This window comes from Varanus komodoensis, unplaced genomic scaffold (assembly GCF_004798865.1).
Source record: "Varanus komodoensis strain SLA01 unplaced genomic scaffold, ASM479886v1 scaffold119, whole genome shotgun sequence".
Taxonomy (NCBI): domain Eukaryota; kingdom Metazoa; phylum Chordata; class Lepidosauria; order Squamata; family Varanidae; genus Varanus; species Varanus komodoensis.
In genome coordinates this window covers 810,683-825,155 of record NW_025335344.1, presented here as the reverse complement: position 1 = coordinate 825,155, position 14,473 = coordinate 810,683, and the positions used below count along the sequence as shown (strand labels likewise).

Below are 14,473 nucleotides of genomic sequence, written 5' to 3'. Positions count from 1 at the left end.
AGCAGGCACGCAGAGCCCTCTCTGTTGGCACACGAGCCAAGTCACCTCATCATCACCCCAGCAGCTGAGCATCGGATGACAACACACATAGGGGCCATGCGCCTGCTCGGAAAGGAGTAGCGGTGCCAGGCAATGAGCTGCAACTCATTAGCCACAACCCATCCAAGCTTTCGCATAGCCAGTCAGTGCACTGCCAAGGATATATATATTTGCTTGGACTGGCTGTGAGGTGTTTTTCCTAAACGAAAACCTCAGTTTTCAAGTTTTATTGCAGTGTTGGCACTTTGCAATAAATAAGTGGGTTTTGGGTTGCAGTTTGGGCACTCGGTCTCTAAAAAGTTCGCCATCACTGGGTTAGGGTTAGAAAAACAAGGTGACCTGGTATAATTTTGGTGGTTGGAATGTGCTTCGAATGGGCAGAAATGTTGAGATGTGCAGAAAAAGCTGCTCAAGGAAGGCCTTTCCAAAATTGCATTATTTTCAATGGAACTTTACCCCTCTATTAGGGTTAGGGGTGTGTACCAGGGTAGGGTTAGGGTTAGAAAAACAAGGTGTCCTGGTAAGATTTTGAAAGTTGGAATGTGTTTAGAATGGGCAGAAATGTTGGGATGTGCAGCCCGGCTAGCTCAGTCGGTAGAGCATGAGACTCTTAATCTCAGGGTCGTGGGTTCGAGCCCCACGTTGGGCGATGCATTCATTTTGAGAGCCAGCGTGGTGTAGTGGTTAAGAGCATGGGACTGGGACTCAGGCGATCTGGGTCCTAGTCCCTGCTCAGCCATGGAGCCAGCTGGGTGACTTTGGGCCAGTCACAGACTCTCAGCCCAACCTACCTCACAGGGTTGTTGTTGTGGGGATAAGATGGAGGAGGAGAATGATGTAAGCTGCCTTGAGCCCTTTGTAGGAAAAAGGCAGGATATAAATCAGAAAAATAAATAAATAAAATAAATAAAAAGCTGCTCAAGGACGGCTTTTACAAAATCACCTTCTTTTCAGTGGAACTTCAGCCCTATATTTGGGTTAGGGGTGTGCACCAGGGTAGGGTCAGGGCAATGGTGGTGAACCTATGCATGTGTGCCACAGCAGGCACGCAGAGCCCTCTCTTTTGGCACGTGAGCCATGTCGCCTAAGCATCTCCCCAGCAGCCGAGCATCAGATAACAGCACACATAGGGGCCATGCGCATGCTTGGAAAGGAGTAGCATTCTAGGCGATGATGTCACGAGCCGCAACTCTTTAGTTGCAACTCGTCCAAGCTTTCGCATGGCCGGGCAGTCCACTGCCAAGGATATATATATATTTGCTTGGACTGGCTGTGAGGTGTTTTTTCTAAATGAAATCCTTAGTTTTCAGGTTTTATTGCAGTGTTTGCACTTTGCGATAAGTAAGTGGGTTTTAGGTTGTAGTTTGGTCACTCGGTCTCTAAAAGGTTCACCATCACTGCACTACATTCTTACTCAGTTAGCATAGAGCTACTTCCAAGTTGTGAAAAATGAGCTCAGGCACACCCATTTTCAAAAATCCAAACACACATAGGGCTTCTCTACATATAGCATTCAACGTGCAAATTTACCAAAGCTTCTGCTTCCAGATTCTTTGCGGAATTAAAATTGATTCCTTTCCATGTGTGTGTGTGTTTTTCCCAGTTTTCTTTCTCTGCTTTTCCCGTATGGTCCATTATCTCACCAGTGGATGGCGCTAAGGTTTAGTGGAATTGCACAAATACACTACCTTCTCTTAGCGGGATTTCCAGGTAATGCCAAATTTTCTGTGATGGGTAAGTGGTAGAGCCATAGAATTGGTTGCAAAACTTGAGAGACACCTTGGGAGATGATTACACTGTGTGTAAAGCTATCGTTAATATCCACTACCATGGATGAGGAATTACAGTGCATGAAAAATATCTTTTTGTAGAGAAGACCATGGTTTAATTTTCCCCTTTTTCGTACTCAGACACGCACACGCAGAAGACAAATGACACATGTTTTGCTTCATAGTCCCATCTGCCAGTAGAGGAGTATAGACTCCAGCCAAATCTACCGTGCACCTTCCCTGGTTGCACCCCTTTTGACTCAACCACTTATCATGTGTTACTTTCTGACCCTTTCCACATTTCCCCCCATATCTAAATGTTGAAATGCTTCCCTCCAGGTTTGTTACCACACTCAGCAAAGTCCACAGCCAGCACCTCGAACACAGGAGCTTTCTCTATACACCCCTGTGCATCCTGCGGGGATCTTGCGGTATACAACACCATGAGATTCCATGTGAAGATGGCATTACCCCAGTAGTATTCCACCATGAGAAGTAGACCCTCCAGCATTCTCCATCTGAACAGCCCATTTCGGCAAGGGGCGGCATAGAAATGCTGTAATAATAATAATAATAATAATAATAATAATAATAATAATAGATTTTTTTGCTTGTAGTAACATCTTCATGATGTTAGCAAAAGAGAAGCTCACACACACATACAGAGCGAATTTCAAAGCAGAACTTCAAACCCCACAGCTAGTATGCTTGCTAGCTGAAAAGGTGTTTGCCGTGTAATTCCCTGCAACATCCTAATCCTATGCAGCTTTTTAGTGCTGAGATATTTATCATTCAAATTCATTGGCCTCAGGGAGGAAAGAATATTCATGATTTCCACATCCTGTGGGGGCGGATGTGGAGAAAGGATGCCTTCCCCTTGATTCACAGTAGAACCATTTTCTTCCTGTTCATCCCTGGCTCTAAGCAAAAGGTTTAAAAATGTGGTAACAAGGTTAGATAGTCATTCCCATTACAAGAAAACTGTCCAAGAAGTATTCATAGTTTACAGAAGCTTTCATGAGATCACGGAGAGTTGTCAAAGCTGCTTTCATCTTTTGTAGCTAAGAAAGGATCCATTGTCAAGATCATTAATTAAAGTTCTCCAAGCTTTCACAGGCCTTAGAGCAGTGATGGCGAACCTTTTAGAGACCGAGTGCTCAAACTGCAACCCAAAACCCACTTATTTATCGCAAAGTGCAAACACTGCAATAAAACCTGAAAACTGAGGGGGGGGTTAGAAAAAACAACTCATAGCCAGTCCAAGCAAATATATATCTATATCCTTGGCAGCACACTGATTGGCCATGCGAAAGCTTGGATGAGCCGCAGCTAATGAGTTGTGGCTTGTGATGTCATCACCTGGTGCCACTAATCCTTTCCGAGCATGCGCATGGCCCCTGTGTGTGCTGTTATCCGATGCTCAGCTGCTGAGGCGATGCTGGGGCGACTGGGCTTGCATGCCCACTATGGCACACATGCCATAGGTTCGCCACCACTGCCTTAGAGAGGGCAAAAGGAGCTGATGTGCTGGGAGGGGAGAAGGCTGAGGCTGTGGACTTATCTTAATCCCAGTCAGTGTCCAAGCCTTCTTCCTTCTCTGTCCTAAGCACTAAATCTAGATGACTGTAAAGGGCAGTTTAGAGAAAATGCGCAGGGCAAGATGTGGGGCAACAGAGAAGCTGACATGCATCTGATGCAGGGGCTATAGGGCCATGCCCTCAGTTGCCAAAAAAATAAGGGGAATTTGGAGTGGTGCCAGGACAAAAGGAGCGAAAGCACTGCCATTATATGGCTACTAAAAGCCTACCACTGTAAGAACAGCTGATTTGATCAGGAATCCATGTTGCAAACCCTACTACACTTTTGAGATGTTAATGTTGGCCTCTCCTGAAGGTTCTTTGTTTTTGGTTTTATTTTATTTTTGGCATTGTGTTCAACCTTATTGTTTTACCCTATTGTGCCTCTACCACACTGTGATCGCCCACCTCCCCTCCAAACTGTATGAAACTGACTCTATCTGGGTAGTCCCTTTAGAGACTGCATACAAGCTGTATGTATTTCCTGTATGTCTGAATAAACTGTAAATGTGCTTTTGATTGCACACCCCGTGGACCCTCTGTTGATTTTTTTCTTTACTTTTTTCTCAACAACCTGTTTTGTTCTCCTGTCAGTGGCTATCCTAAAAACAAGGTTTCCCTTAGGACCCTGGCTGCTCAGAGGAAAACAACCCGTGTTTTCCTACAAAGGAAGTAGGGAAAGTTAGCAAGGGAGGGAAAGCAATGGAAAGAGTTGGCACGAGGAGGTAGCAATTGACTTCTAACCCTTAGGACCCCTTCAGTGCAGCTGCCCACTTATCCATCAAATTAAAAAATCTCTGGAGTCATTCAGAGCAAATTGCTCCCTTTCAAGGAAAGAGTCCCCCTGAAGTGTTGGGCTGGAGTAGCTAAGTAAGGTAGATGAATTAAAGTTTCAAGGGGTGTTTCCTCAGGAGGTAAAGTTCTATTTGGTTACACAAAATGCAAAGACTCAGGCTCAGGGTCTCAATAAACTGGTTTTTGAGGGACTCCCACATGACCTTGCCCCCCCTCCAGCCCTGCCCCCTTACCCCAGTGGTCCTGATTCAGATTGGTAGCCTGCACGCTTACACTAAGGTAAACAAGATTGTGGCAATTAGCTGCATGCCACATGTTCAGCACAGCGCGCCGTTCACACCTTTGTCACACCTTTGTGCCAGAGCAGAAGCTTTACAAGTGGGAGCTCTCAGGTTCAGCCACTGGCATTTCTGGTGAAAACGGCCAGGTGGCAGGTGATGACAAGGGGTGCTGCCAGCCAGCATCAGCCCACAAGGACATAGGATCAGACCGGGGTCGATCTTGTTCAGCATTGTGCCCACACAGTGGCCAGGCAAGCTGCCTGTGGGAACTCACAAACAGGACAGGAGCACAACAGCACCCTCCTGCCCATGCTCCCCAGCAACTGGCACACACAGGCAAATGGCCTTGGTGGTCATCAAAACTAGTATGTGAATGTGTCCAACACCTTTTTGAAGCCATCCTAACAGAAAGCAATCACTACATGTTGAGGAAGTGAATTCCACAGTTTTCTGTGGAATTCCTGTTGGGTTCTAGTGTTAAGGCGGGGGCGGGGGGATTTATCTCCCTATCCACTTTTTCCACACTTTTGCACACCTCTGTCATGCCTCTCCTTACTCACCTTCATTCTAGGTTAAGCAATCATGGGTGTTGTAAGCTTCTCCAGTCCCTTTGATCACCTTAATTGCCTTTCTCTGCAATTTTCTACTCTGCAATATCCATTTAGGCATAGTGACCAGAACTGTGCACAGTATTCCAGGTGTGATTTCACCATCAGTTTGCCTAAGCAGAGTATAATCTCGACAATTTCATTTTCAATTCCTTTCCTAATTAAGACTAATGTGGAGTTTGTCTTTTTCACAGCAGCTGCATGCTGGATCTACATAAGATAATAAACTATATTAAGCCAAATGGACTAACAGACAGACCTGATCATCCAAAGTTTACCCTTAGGTTCCAAAAATGAACTTTCCAATTTGATTTTCATGTTGCATGTTGCATGGCATGTGGACCATACCCAGAGCTAGAGCAGATGGTATGCAATTTATTTACAAAAGTTGCTTCATGCCTGGTGTTCATAATTCAATAGGAGGCTAGCTTATCTGCTATGTTATCTGATAATGACTGGAATCATCACAAAGAACTTCCCATTTCCAGGATAACATTGTCAATTATTCTTTGTCTGTGTTTGGTATGGCAGGATTTGGTAGGATTTTTACCTGGCTTTTCCCCTCGCTCCCAGTAATGCTGGCATAGACAGGTTGAATAATATTCTGCTGTGACCATTGCTAATATTTTCAGAGCATATTTGGCTGGCTGCAGATTAATGCAGAGGTCTAGGCAGGGGCGGGCTGCCTATTGAGGTGAGCACTTTCACCTCATTTTGGAGTTTGTTTTCCTGCTGGAGTTTCTCATGTTTCCTTGAGAAGCCGCACAGAACTACTTCCCATTCAGTTGAGCATGAGGTGGTGGTTCCTCCATTGAGGGTAAAGTAATTGCTCAGTGCAGAAGTCGTTTCCATTTCAAACTTTTCATCATTCAGGAGGGAGAGACTGAGTCTCCACACACTTCAGAGTTCACAGTGCACTCCTAAATCCAGTGTGGTGTAGTGGTTAAGAGCATGGGACTGGGACTCAGACGATCTGGGTTCTAGTCCCCGCTCGGCCATGGAGCCAACTGGGTGACTTTGGGCCAGTCACAGACTCTCAGCCCAACCTACCTCACAGGGTTGTTGTTGTGGGGATAAGATGGAGGAGGAGAATGATGTAAGCTGCCTTGAGCCCTTTGCAGGAAAAAGGCAGGATATAAATAAATAAATAAATCCAGATTGAGGAGGACTGGGGCATGGTCTGAGAAGGCTATTACATCTATATAGCCGGCCTCAATGTATTGAAGGATATTTATTTGTTTGTTTGTTTATTTGAGTATTTCTAACCCCTCCAGTCACTAGACATCTCTGGACAGCTTGCAAATGGGAGGAGATGAGAAAATAATCTAGATGAACACAGTTTTGGTGGACTGATAATAACAAAGGCTCATTCTCTCTCACTAGGGTTTAGTATGTGCCATACTTCTAATGTCTTAATGTTTCACAAGGGCCGCAAGAGAGGACCGGACGGAGGAAGAGAGTTTGCGTGGGGGATTTTTCTATCTAGACCTGGGTCTAGACTTTCATTAAAATCTCCTTCAAGTATCAGCTGGTCATAAGGTTATGGAGGACATATGGTAAAAACATTTGTGGAATACTGAGGGCACTTACCCTTCTTTGACTTGAAGCAATTCTGGGGGCACAAGACTTACCTAGATTTGAGGAGGTAATTGGAATCTTAAGTTTCGTAAGAGTTGCAACTTTTAGAAGTACGTGGTCTGAGTATAGGTGGAAGCACAGCTTAAAGACTCCAACAAAGAGCCAAAGCGCCACTGCTCCATCAGATTTCCATGGAAACAGCACCCATTTATGCTTTCCACTGTTTTCCTCTGCCTCAGTCTGCAGTGTGTTGTTCTTTTCCAAGACACAGTATGACTCTGTGGCTAGAAGAAGGGAATCCAGATCAGTTATCTTTTTCCAGCCTTCTTAGTTTCTGAGGAGGCAAACAGTGAAACATCCTGGGCTGACAGCAGTTCAGGTCCTGCCTCAGGACAACTCAGGTTCAGGGAGACACAGAAAGGTGAACTAGGAAACCCAATAATTTCATCATGTGTTCTTTTATTTATACTCTACCAACAAATTATGTCAATCTGGATACTGTCCCAGAGCAACCAAACTAATAAGAAACCCTACAACAATACTGTTGTGTGTGCTGTTTGATTTATACAACATTAGCAACAATACCAGCAAACAACAATATTTTAATGCCATACTCATTTTTTTGTTAGCATCTCCTGAAACTGACCTTCTGTTTTCTATCAACACCATAGTGTTCCAACCAAGATTTCTTTTGCACAGAAAAATGATTCCACTCCAGGTTGTTCTCTGTGTACTATATCTTCACCTCATTGTTTCCTAAATATCTTATACTTTCCTCTCCTCTGTTTTAGAAAAGCTTCCAGCACTCATTTTACATTCCTGAAGAATAAAGCAGCAACTCTTCCTCTAGAATAAAGGTGTAGAACCATTTTTCAACCTGAAGGCCACACGCCTTTGTAGCTGAGCTTCCAAAGGCTTGGTGTTTTTGGTTTTGGCCAAAAGCAAAGAGAATGCAGGGCCATACTGTACCCTTCTTCTGCATACATGTATTTGTATATACATATAACTCACACAAATCAATACATTCACACCAACACTGTCCCCAGGGCAAGTGGTCCTCCATGCCTGCTCTAAGAAAAGGAAATCATGCAAAGAAATACTAAGAGGGCCTTCTTAAAGTGCTTGTACACACAGATCAAATTCTTTACTGTCAGTGTCATACTTTTCCAGCTGCTGCAACCTCTGCCTTCTAGCCTAGCCTATTTAACAGTGTTGAGGTGATACCCCCAACACATCCGTATAACACACGCATTACCTCTCATTGACACTTGCCAAGCCGTAATCGCAGCACGCCCTGACTGTGCATGCTAAGATAATGTGAAAATTCACAGGGCATGCTGTGCACGCCAGGAATGGGTAATGCTTTTTCATAGTAGTGAAAAGGAATGGACCGCTTGTCCAAGTCATATGGGAAAGGCCAAAAACCATAGAGGGTGATGTGCTGGCAGAACTCTAAAGCCACACTGACAAACACGAAACCAGACGACAAACGCAGTGACAGCAATTTTCCTTCCTCCCAGTATTTACTCAGGTAAGCCAGGTAGTGTGGGTTCAAGATGAAGGCTTGCTGCAACAAGCTAAACTTCTCCATGGTGTGTAAAGCACGGAAGACAACATCAGTGTGGCTCAAATGGGTGAAGGCTGGAATGAGGAACACAGCCTTCCCGTATGGGTGAAGAGCATCTACAAAAAGCTTCCGTCGAGTCTGCAAGTTTTTGAATCTGAGGAGGCAGAAAAGGAAATTACATGCAAGGGGTGTCTTATAGGCTGGAGCTAGTTAGCTGCTCTACCCCATGAGGCACAGACTAGGAAGACCTGAGTACTGTAACACCTTTGAGGCATGCTGTGCTGGTTTGTTTTTTGTTTAAGTTTGTTTTAATAGTGCATTTGTTTCTTAGTGGACACAGGGAAAAACCCTCATCTGAATTTACTTCCGAAAATACACATGTCCAATGAGATTCTAGCCACCTGTGAAAAAAAGCTATATGTATGAATGTTGTTGTTGTGCGATGATTATTTGCTTTACTCTATGAGTCTATAACGTATCTGTATAGCCTTCAGGTCAAATGGCTGTTGGCCTGGGAAACCTCCCCTTCTGATTTGCTGGGGCTTCTAGCTAGACAGCAAAGAGCAGTTGGCAAATGCCAGTTGGCAATTTCAGTTGCTTGGGGCGTTGGTGGCTTGTCTATCAGGGAGGTCAGTTGATGTGCAGAGTGTGCTAGAAGGCCCGAGATGGAATAGCTAAAGGCTGCATATTAAGCTTCTCTATATATTATACGAAGTTACTGAGGATCAAGAGCAAAGCATAGATCGCTGTGTTATGCCAGGGATGCCCTAAGTTCTTGCCAGAAGGCGGTTACATGGGCAGGTGCTTAAAATCAGGTAAACTGTCCAACAGGAACTTAGTGTCAAAGAATACATTCGGCAAGCCTGAGGCCCCAGGCTCATCTTCTGCCTTCTGTAGTCCAAAGGCTTGAGTAGCAGGTGATGAGGAAGGTGCTGGAGAGCTTCTAAGAAATACTGCTGGACTTAACCGGCCAGAAGTCTGAACTAAAATAGGGCAGTCTCCTTTGGTTTTTATGAGATGAATGCGAAGTGGACAATATCGGGGCATGCCTTTTTTTCATGGTGCACAAAACTCCTCTAGGTAGGGTAGCTTATAAATTATCCATACATTTTCATTGTTATACCAACCCAAACAAGCCAATTGTATCAGGCAGGGTAAACAGGTTTCTTCATGTTTTCCCCATTCCCTCACCTAGTTTGCAGGATGCTGGGATTGATGGTTATCAGGCCTGTCTTAGTTCCCACATCTTCAGAGAAATTCATAGGAGAGAGGTTGAACCTGGATTGTGGCAAGAGTAGAAAACAGGCATCAATGTCAGTACTGGCTCTTGCATAGATACTATGTCACTTTTGGCTCTTATTTTCTTTGTATCCCCCCTTGCCCCCTTTCATTTCCCTCCTTCTTTTCATTTTTGTTATATTTGCATCACACAAACACAAGCACACACACATTTACTACCAATTTTATCTTAAGAGAGGGCAACTTCTCCATGAAGAAATGCGCACAAATGATCCCAGGTTCAATCTCTGACACCTCCAAGGAAGGCCAGAAATTTTTTTACCCAAAATCTTGGAAACTGCTGCTATTTAGGGTTGGCAATGCTAAGCTAAATGGGCCAGTTTAGTTATTTATTAAATTTCTACCCCACCCATTATCAGGATGGTTCTAAGGCAACAACCTACATTCTAAGTATAAAAATGTTTCCCATATTCCAAGATGCACAGTCCAGATGCAGGGATTTTTAGGATCCTACCCACTTGGAGTGCTGCCAATTACCATCACCGAACAAGAGAGTTACCTGATGATTAGATCCGCCTGGTCGATTTCCGGCCCACAGCGGCTGTTTCGCAGAATTCCACTATTGCCCACCACCGCACAATGTCTGTACTGAGTGTCCAAGAATGGTGAATGCTAGACTTTGGGAGGGTTGAGGAAGAACAGAATTAAACATGTACTTTAGTTAAAGTGTTAAATATAAATATACAAAAATGGTATTCATTTTTATTCATAACATCATTCAAATTACAGAGGGAAATATATACAGTTATCCTGGAGTTGTGCATTCCGACAAGTTGCAAATACCATTCCGTACTGTCCTTATGCCCTGAATTGAATGTAGTACCTTAGTTTTATCAAAAATCATGATACCTCAATTGTGTAAAACCAATTCTGCACCTCTACAGCAATTTTGATAAAAAGCAGTAGGCAACTTGGTGAGCACATCATGAGAAAGGCGGGGCTGGATGAATCACAAGTTGGAATTAAGATTGGGAGAAATGTCAACAACCTCAGATATGCAGATGATACCACTCTAATGGCAGAAAGTGAAGAGGAACTAAAGAGCCTCTTGATGTGGGTGAAGGAGGAGAGCACAGAAGTTGGCTTAAAACTCAACATTAGGAAAACTAAGATCATGGCATCCAGGCCTCTCACTTCCTGGCAAAGAGATGGGGACGAAATGGAGGTAGTGACAGATTTTATTTTCCTGGGCTTCAAGATCACCGCAGACGGGGACTGCAGCCAAGAAATTAAGAGACGCTTGCTCCTGGGGAGGAAAGCTATGGCAAATCTAGACAGCATACTAAAAAGCAGAGACATCACCCTGCCGACAAAAGTGTGTGTAGTCAAGGCTATGGTTTTCCCAGTTGCAATGTATGGCTGTGAAAGCTGAGTGCCAAAGGATTGAGGCCTTTGAATTGCGGTGCTGGAGGAGACTCCTGCGAGTCCCCTGGATCACAAGGTGATCAAACTGGTCAGTCCTAGAGGAGATCAACCCTGATTGCTCTTTAGAAGGCCAGATCCTGAAGATGAAACTCAAATACTTTGGCCACCTAATGAGAAGGAAGGACTCCCTGGAGAAGAGCCTAATGCTGGGAACAATAGATGGCAAAAGGAGAAGGGGACGGCAGAGGATGAGGTGGCTGGATGGAGTCACTGAAGCAGTCGGCGTGAGCCTAGGTGGACTCTGGGGGATGGTGGAGGACAGGAAGTCCTGGAGGAATGTTGTCCATGGGGTCGCAATGGGTCGGACACGACTTCGTGACTAATAACAACAACAACAACTTGGTGACTTTTAGCTGACAGGGACCCACTTTAAATCATCTGATTCCAAGATCCTCCTAGATCAGGGGCCTCAAACTCAACTTACCTGGGGGCCGCTGGAAGTAGAGTCTGGGTGAGGCTGGGCCACATCAAGTATTCCACCACCAAGGTGGTGGTGGGCCACTCATCCAGAGGCCGGCCCGGGTGCCGTCGGCACTTTGAAGGCTGCAGAGCCCCTCCCCCATGCCCCTCCCGTCTCGGCATTGGCCCGCGGGCCGCGAGTTTGAGACCCCTGTCCTAGATAGAGCTCTGATCCTCAGGAAAGTTATGTGGTACAATAATTTGTTCTATATAATATAGTACATCTCAAAATGGATGCCAAAGAGCTGGGAAATATGCATTAATCAAAGAACTGGAGCACTTTCCCTATGAGGAAAACTTTTCAGAAGCGTATAAAATGCCCACTCCTTCCAGACCCTGCATGAGGCAAACTGCATGCTCAACTAGACAAAGTTTTAGACTGAACCAGCCAGCTCTTAAATTAGCATTGCCTTTGCATAGAAAATATTTACAGTCAATAAGTTGATACCTAACATGGTTCCCATCTTATTATTCTTTTCCATTCTTAGTATTCTACTCTTCATCCAGCATTTCAGGTAAAGACTTCAAAAAGTCAAGGGGCTGCAATTTAGGATTAGATCCATTGGAAAAGTCATGGGTTCACAGTCTGAAGGCTCAATGTAGTTTGAAGGATATGTTGTGCATACCTAGTGCACTTTTACTGTTGGTTGGTTCATTTGCATGCATCATTTGCATGCAGGTATGTACAAAGGCTCATCATACAGAGTCAGGCTGCTGATCACTCCATCAAGCAACAGCTCTCCAGGGGCCCAGGCAGGCGTAATTTCCAGCCCAGCTGTTCAAGATCTTTTGCATCTGTGGACTTCTGTATGCACTGCTGGGCAGAGGTCCTGAGATGTGCCCAGACATAGGGCTCCTCATGCTGCAGCATCGAAGATACTCTGCAGAAATTCTGTCTGTCTTCTAGTGAAAGGATTTTTCACAGCAAGAAAAAAGATGCAATGGTGGGGAAGCATGGGAGGATTATAACAGAGCGATAATGTCTGCATCCTGGCCCCGAATAGGATTCTGGGAATGTAGGTGAGCCATGGGGTGATAAAATCTCAACTGGAACCACCCCAAGACTTGGAGTCAGTAGGACAGCTTTGTATGTTACTAAAGCAAACCTTGCTCTCTGCAAACAATCCACTTCAGGAAGTTTCTGCCAAAGTAATTTTCTATGCCTGATAAAGCCTATTTTATTATTTTAAAATGATGAATGGATCTATTCTGTAGTTTGTTCTGATGTATTGGCAACCTAGTTTCCCTGCATTTGAAATCCGGGCAGGATTCTGCATGTGTTGTACCTCTGAACTACAAATCCTGCTTGTCGCTGACTTCTTTCTTATTCCTACTTAGTTTCCCACCATCTCCAAACACCAACAAACCTGACAGTTTTCACCCACCTCTGGCAGCAGGCCCAGCAGCTGATTGAGCTGGTCTAGGTCCTCTATACATTTGACATTTCTCAGAGCTATGTTTTCTTTGGTTAGGACTAGCCAGAAGGAAGCATTGCAGCATCGCTTCATTTCTGCCCTGCAAGGGAACAGACCGTTGTTTAGGTTTATCGTTGGTAAGGAATTATATTTAACTTGTAAAATAGAATAGCTTTTCAAAAGAAAAGGTAATATTGTTACTGAGATGGAACAATGCATCCCAGTGCAAACTTGACTTCCATGATGAAATCCATGGGTCTAACCTTTTAAAAGCTTCTGTACTGCTTGATCACTTTATAAAGCTTATTAACCATTTCAGTTCCAAATTTTAATTTATTTATGTATTCATCATTTCATTTATTCATTTACTTATCTCAAACTGAAACCTTTTGGTCAGAACTCAATAGTTCAGCAAGCTTTACTGTCTATTCTGTCTTTGCACCAACTTTGGATGATGATAGACAGAAGCTGGGCCTTTGCAGGAATCGTGCTCTATTTGTGGAACTTCTTTATTTAAAAGATGAGGAAAATGCTTTCTTGTGCACTCTCTTGTGTGTGTTGTCGTTGGAGGAGTGTGGGGCACACTTCTTCAGTTAGGCTTTTGAGCTGCAGTTATATTTCAGGTTCAGTATTGTTCTTTGTGTCTGCACTTATGTTTCTGTTCACTTATGTTACAAGCAGGGCTTTTTTTGTCATAGATCACACCGGCACAGTGTAGCAGATCAGCAGCAAACATCTTTAACATAGTGCCTGCAGGCTGCTATTGTGTCTGCGATCTGCTATCTGATAGTGAGAGATAGCTGCAAAGCCACTGAGTTCTGGCACTTTTTTTTTTTTTTTTTTACAAAAAAAGCACTGGTTACAAGTGAACAAATCAAATTGTTATAGACAGCATTGAAAAATGTTTCCTAAAAAGGGGGACACAATTTGTGGACCCCTTCCTTGAAAGGTATACAACAACCCTAATAGTAGCTCTAATAGGGGAACTGTATATATGTCCCTGCAGTTTTGGTTCACTTTTGTAGGAGTCTCTGCAAGCAGGCCAGTAAATGGTTACCTGTATTGGGCCACTGCTGTGGCATTTGGTTCCCAAGGATCTTCTTGCTTGAGTAGTAGATGGTCCAGTATGCCATTTTCTTCCATTTGAAGAGAGCATTTGTCAGTTTTGCTGTCCTGGTCCACACTGTTGTTCATCTTCTGAGACAGAATGTTTCTAGCCACAAAGAAAGAGGCACACACAGAGAGAAACACACTCCAGAAGACCAGTGAGTATTAATTCAACAGTACTTAGCTTTCCAAGTATGACTGTGTGAAACTACAGATGGTCTATAGTACTTTAAACCAAAGCATCAAATCCTACCCATTTTTATGGGTGCTTCCAAATGAAGCTTTTATCTTGCCTCATTTTATTATGACCCATCCATGGAATTCTGCAAGGTCCTAGATGATGATATCATCAACTTGCAGTCCTCCTGTGTTTTCTGCCTGCTTCTTCTGTCTCCCCACCAAAAATCCATTAAGGATGGAATAGTTGGACTATGTCTTTTTATTAACAGCAGTAGGAACTCTCTCTGCAAGCACTCAAGGTTTAAAATCTAGCTTCCACGCTAGGTTTAAAAAAAAGCATTAATTGCAAAAATGCATTCTTAAAAAGCTTTGTA

At 43.9% G+C, this 14,473-nt stretch overlaps 1 protein-coding gene and 1 non-coding gene across 2 annotated transcripts; one reads left to right on the top strand and one right to left on the bottom strand.

Moving 5' to 3' along the window:
• Positions 1-615: 615 nt before the first annotated feature.
• Positions 616-688, top strand: TRNAK-CUU. The gene has a single exon. It is a non-coding gene; the product is annotated as a tRNA-Lys (tRNA).
• Positions 689-7,905: 7,217 nt separating this feature from the next.
• On the bottom strand, positions 7,906-14,006 carry LOC123018918 (alpha-2,8-sialyltransferase 8F-like). The gene is made up of 5 exons (XM_044421378.1): positions 13,870-14,006; positions 12,783-12,912; positions 10,013-10,125; positions 9,406-9,492; positions 7,906-8,368 (listed from the first exon to the last, which is right to left on the bottom strand). The coding sequence occupies exons 1-5, from the start codon at positions 14,004-14,006 to the stop codon at positions 7,906-7,908; spliced, it is 930 nt and encodes a 309-aa protein (XP_044277313.1).
• Positions 14,007-14,473: the final 467 nt, after the last annotated feature.